The 4,516-nt window shown below is 28.8% G+C and overlaps 3 protein-coding genes across 4 annotated transcripts in view; 1 reads left to right on the forward strand and 2 right to left on the reverse strand.

Moving 5' to 3' along the window:
* Positions 1-1,980, forward strand: part of LOC108736482 (2-aminoethanethiol dioxygenase) — a 6,967-nt gene extending 4,987 nt beyond the window's left edge. Inside the window, exon 2 of the mRNA XM_018468930.2 lies at positions 1,892-1,980. The gene's annotated coding sequence lies outside the window, so the exon portion shown is untranslated. The remainder of the gene's footprint in view (positions 1-1,891) is intronic.
* LOC108736481 (E3 ubiquitin-protein ligase MARCH5) lies at positions 56-1,824 on the reverse strand. Of its 2 annotated transcripts, none has more exons than XM_018468929.2 (4): positions 1,187-1,824; positions 841-1,086; positions 615-784; positions 56-504 (listed from the first exon to the last, which is right to left on the reverse strand). In XM_018468929.2, the coding sequence occupies exons 1-4, from the start codon at positions 1,379-1,381 to the stop codon at positions 192-194; spliced, it is 924 nt and encodes a 307-aa protein (XP_018324431.1). In that variant the 5' UTR covers positions 1,382-1,824; the 3' UTR covers positions 56-191. The 2 variants fall into 2 exon arrangements, with proteins under 2 accessions (XP_018324431.1, XP_018324429.1); XM_018468927.2 differs by having other exon boundaries at positions 58-504; positions 597-784; positions 1,187-1,682.
* A 589-nt stretch (positions 1,981-2,569) lies between the features above and the next one.
* Positions 2,570-4,268, reverse strand: LOC108736455 (alcohol dehydrogenase [NADP(+)] B). Its single transcript, XM_025980508.1, has 5 exons — positions 4,121-4,268; positions 3,692-4,051; positions 3,383-3,630; positions 3,059-3,316; positions 2,570-2,693 (listed from the first exon to the last, which is right to left on the reverse strand). Exons 1-5 carry the CDS (start codon positions 4,181-4,183, stop codon positions 2,660-2,662), a joined length of 963 nt encoding a protein of 320 aa, XP_025836293.1. The 5' UTR covers positions 4,184-4,268; the 3' UTR covers positions 2,570-2,659.
* Positions 4,269-4,516: the final 248 nt, after the last annotated feature.

The raw sequence follows: 4,516 nt of genomic DNA on the forward strand, positions 1-4,516 counted from the left end.
AATTTCGGAGTAGGTACTGCAATAAAATAGATCTTTCCCAAAAAATATTTTATTCCAAATAAAATTTTAGATTAGATAGCATAATGTCGTAAGATTTTGAGCGCTGCACATTATAAAGGCCAAGTGGAAAAGAAACTTGTATTTTAAAAATACAAATTAGTTAAAATATAAATATCTGCTTAATCTAATGACTATTCCTGTCGCCTATGTAGATACATGGAAATATTTGATTCTGTGTAGTTCAAAATTTTTCTCTGACATTGCCTAATATATTGCTGCTGCTTATGGTAAATTTTCAGACAGCCTTTAACTGCTATAAAGGTTAATCCACCTAGAATTGTTTTGTGGAAATTCGATTTTACTGAATCAAAAAATAGTTTTCCAAATATGTTAGCAATTGTTGGCAATAAAAGAGCCCCACAAAGGACGCGTGTAGCTGAAACAGGATCTGATAATGCTGGTATGTCAGCATCTGTTCTTGAAGAAGGAGGTCGCACGTCAAGTCTGCAAAATCATTATTAAACTTTATAATAAGTCAATGTTTAATATTATAGTGTGTATACAAGAAGGTAAATAAGCAAGTAACCAATACTTACCTAAAAGGTAATACATACTTAATAAGTGGTACTTTTACAAGGTATTTTCTCATAAAAGTGAGGACTGCATCTTCCCAGCGTACCATTTTACCAACCACTAAGGCAATTGGGATAGCTGGTAATCCTATTAGTAATACTAATGGATCAGCATTTTCCATCACAGTAATTGCTTCTTTTTGCCCTACTACCTATTTGTACATGTACTATTAATTATAATATACAAATTACAATAAATAATGCAAACCTGCATTATAGTAATCGCTCCATAAGTTACAGCACACCAATAAATTGCCCCCACAACTATTCCTGCTGCCAGAAAAGGGCATCCTTTATATATAAATGAATCAACTGTATCTAGTAGTAAAACCATTATGCCCATATTTGGGAAGACAATAATATATTCTGTTTGACATTGTGGACAAACTACTTTTCCTTCATTGCCACCTTTTTGTTTTTCATCTACCCAACGTTGTAGACAAGCTTGATGTACCTGGTAACGTAAATAGAAGTGCATTATGCTAAAAAGTGAGTAACTCCTAGTACTTTTCAATGAAGTATTTTAAATTCGGAATTAAATATTAGTAAAGTACCCATTTTGTAGTTCCACGACATCGACATGGTTGCACCCATTCTGCTTCAGTGTCTTCTTCTTGAGTTGCAAAACATACCCAACAATACCTGCTTGATTCTCTGCTGCTACTTTTGTTGGTTTGAATAGATCTTTGATCGTTTGATCCAACTACATTGACAAGATCTTCCGCTGTCTGTATATGTGGATGATCCATATTTTTGCGGTTGAAATTTCATTTTATTTCATGTTTTTGTTAATGAATACATTTATATATAGCTTCAAATATTAGAGTATTTCAAAAAAATTTCTTCTATTTTACTGAATAAGTGTTTTAAATGAAACAAAAATTTGTGAATTGATTACAACGTTACGTCAAAATTCAAGGTTATGATTACAAATGGATTACAATAATGCAGATTAAACTTGAATTAAACCGATGCTGGATTGCCAATTGTCAATATACATAATGTTAAGAATTTAACATAAGTAATAATTTATAGACAAGGTAATAATTGTATTAAAATCATAGTTAATGTGGATTTATTTAATGCAATAAGCCTGTTGAAAGTTGATGTAAATTACATGAATAAAAGTAAAATGATAGATAAGATAAAAATAATACTAAATATTTATATTTAGCAATGCAACTATGTTTGTTATGTCTAACATAACATAGTCATATACTGGCCCTGAGTTGGTATGAAATCGATTGTACTAACTGAAAATATTTGTAATTTTTATTTTAATTTTGTAAACATTGATGTTATATTAGTTGGAATAGTAAAATAGAAATTCTATCACATTTATAAAAAATTGTTTTAGTAATCGCGATAAACAATCATTATTTACTTAATTGACATTGATTAGTTACATTATTTCCATTCAATGAATACTAAGTACAATAAAAGATATTTTTTGTTGATAAGTGTATCAAGTAGTTTCAAATACATAACATTTACTGAAATAGGAAATAGCAATCAAAGATATAATTTTACAATTTTATCTTTCAATTGAAAATTTTATCTAAAGTACCTAAGTAGAGAGNTGGTTTAACAACTCGTATCTTAATTCCGACAGTTCAATAATCTATGAAAATTAATAATCGAATTTTTACAAAAAACTTCATTTTATTTATTTATTTTCCAACTTTCAATTTGTACAACTTTCATTACGCACAAATCCCTTGTATATCACCGATCGATAATTTAGTCAATATTTCAGAAAATCTATTTTTTCCAAATTATTATTATTTTTTTTTAATAGATTCCTATCATCACCCCCAACACATTGCTAATAATTATGTTCTCGGTTTTATATATTTTTTTCAACAGTCTAACAGGTTGCATGAAAAAATAGTACCTACATCGTTAACTTACAAAAAATATTTTTAGTAGAATCAAAATTATGCTTAATATTTTTATTTTCCTGCTAAATAATCACTAAAGTATTTTTCATGAAACATATTGCATTTAAAAATGAAATTGTTAGTTGCTTAGCTCGATTTAATAGTTCCTTCTTCTTCTAACCTAAAATAAAACATTATTTTAAACACTGGGTATAAAATAGAATAGTATAGTCCAGGCAAATTAGACTTTTGGGTTGAAAAACTTGAACTAAAATTTATTTTTGCGATAAATCTTCATGCATTGAAAATTACTTTGAAAAATCGGGGCCCCTACCCCCCAAAAAGTGATTCTAAACAACTTTCATATTTACTTTTATTCGTTAAAATTAATAGAAAAAAGTTATGGAGAATATAAGAAAAACGAAAACAACATCGAAAAAACGACCTTACACTTGTGGGCACAAATTTAATAATGATGTCTAGTCCAAAATTTTCAAAAAAACTCGCCTGGACTATAATAGAAAGAAGGGATGCGGTTTTATTTACCAAGTCCAACTTTCCCAATCCCCAAGACGAGCCGATTCTCCTTTGTCCAATCCTTTTAACAATTGTAAATCATTTTGATCAAGTGTAAAATCAAAAATTTGAAAATTTTCTTTGATTCGATTAAGATTCGAACTCTTCGGTATAGCTGCTATATTTTGTTGAACTAAAAATCGTAGGGCTATTTGAGCGGGTGTTTTCGAATATTTTATTGCTATTTCGTGTACAATCGGGTCATCTAACAGCTTTGGTATACTTTTACTAAAAGTAATAACATACCCTTTTGTTTGTAGTCATGATAAATAATATTAAACGACTAAAACTTACGTAATTCCGTACTCAGAATAAAAAGCGTTTATTCCGGGACTGCCTAGTGGACAATATCCTATTAACGTAATATCATGTTCTTTACAAAAGTTGACTACGTTTTGTTGCTGAACATAAACATTTAATTCAGTTTGAAGACAAGCTGGTTTTATAACAGCATTTGAAAGAACTTCATTGATTTGAGGAATATTAAAATTGGAAATTCCAATTGATTTTGCTCGACCTAAAAGTACTTGTTCTTCCATTTTCTGAAATATAAAAATTTAATTACTTATATGCATATTGTTTGACCTCTGAAAAAACGCGTACTTTCCAAAGTGCAGATATATCTACATTTTTATCCATTTCAACTTCTTTAGTATTATTATTAGGCGGTGGAGAATTTTTAATACCTTCGGGACTATGAATAAGGTATAAATCAACATATTCTAACTGTAAATCTTTTAAGGATTGAAGGATATATTTTTCCATTCTTTCTGGGTAGTTTCCTGCAGGAGGCAATTTGGTTGTAACAAACAATTCTTGCCTTTGAATTTTTCCAGAATTAATCCATTCTTTAAGAACATCTCCTATTGTTTTTTCATTGTCATAAAGGGTTGCAGTATCTATATGACGATAACCAATTTCGAGTGCCCAGTTTATGGCACTTTTTAAATTTTTATCGCTTGTCTTTGAAGAGGAAAACAGATGTGTTGAATTTTAATATTAAAAAAGAATAAAAAAATTAAATGAACTTACTAGCCACGTCCCTAAGCCTAGAACGGGCATTTCAATGTTATTGTTAAGTCGTACAAAAGTCATGTTATTTTTATATAACTTGAATAAAATAATTTTCACATTTATACACAACAATCGAAAACAAACTGCATTATAATCAGAATGTTCATATGTTCTTAATTTGAATTATTTCATTATCTATTCTTACGCAACGGCGATAATTTTAATAATTTTTTGATAAGTATACTCGGAAGCTTAAACAAAACAAATTATGTACACGCGAATATTTTATTGTCTCAAGTTTTTATGTACTAGACTTTCAAGTATATTTTCTAAAGTAGCAGATTTATGCTATTACCTACTTATTTTAATTAATTTAATTATTATTTAGGTAATTTATTTGGAAGTGAGTTAGTA

The sequence above is a fragment of the Agrilus planipennis genome, unplaced genomic scaffold, assembly GCF_000699045.2.
Source record: "Agrilus planipennis isolate EAB-ADULT unplaced genomic scaffold, Apla_2.0 scaffold127, whole genome shotgun sequence".
Taxonomy (NCBI): domain Eukaryota; kingdom Metazoa; phylum Arthropoda; class Insecta; order Coleoptera; family Buprestidae; genus Agrilus; species Agrilus planipennis.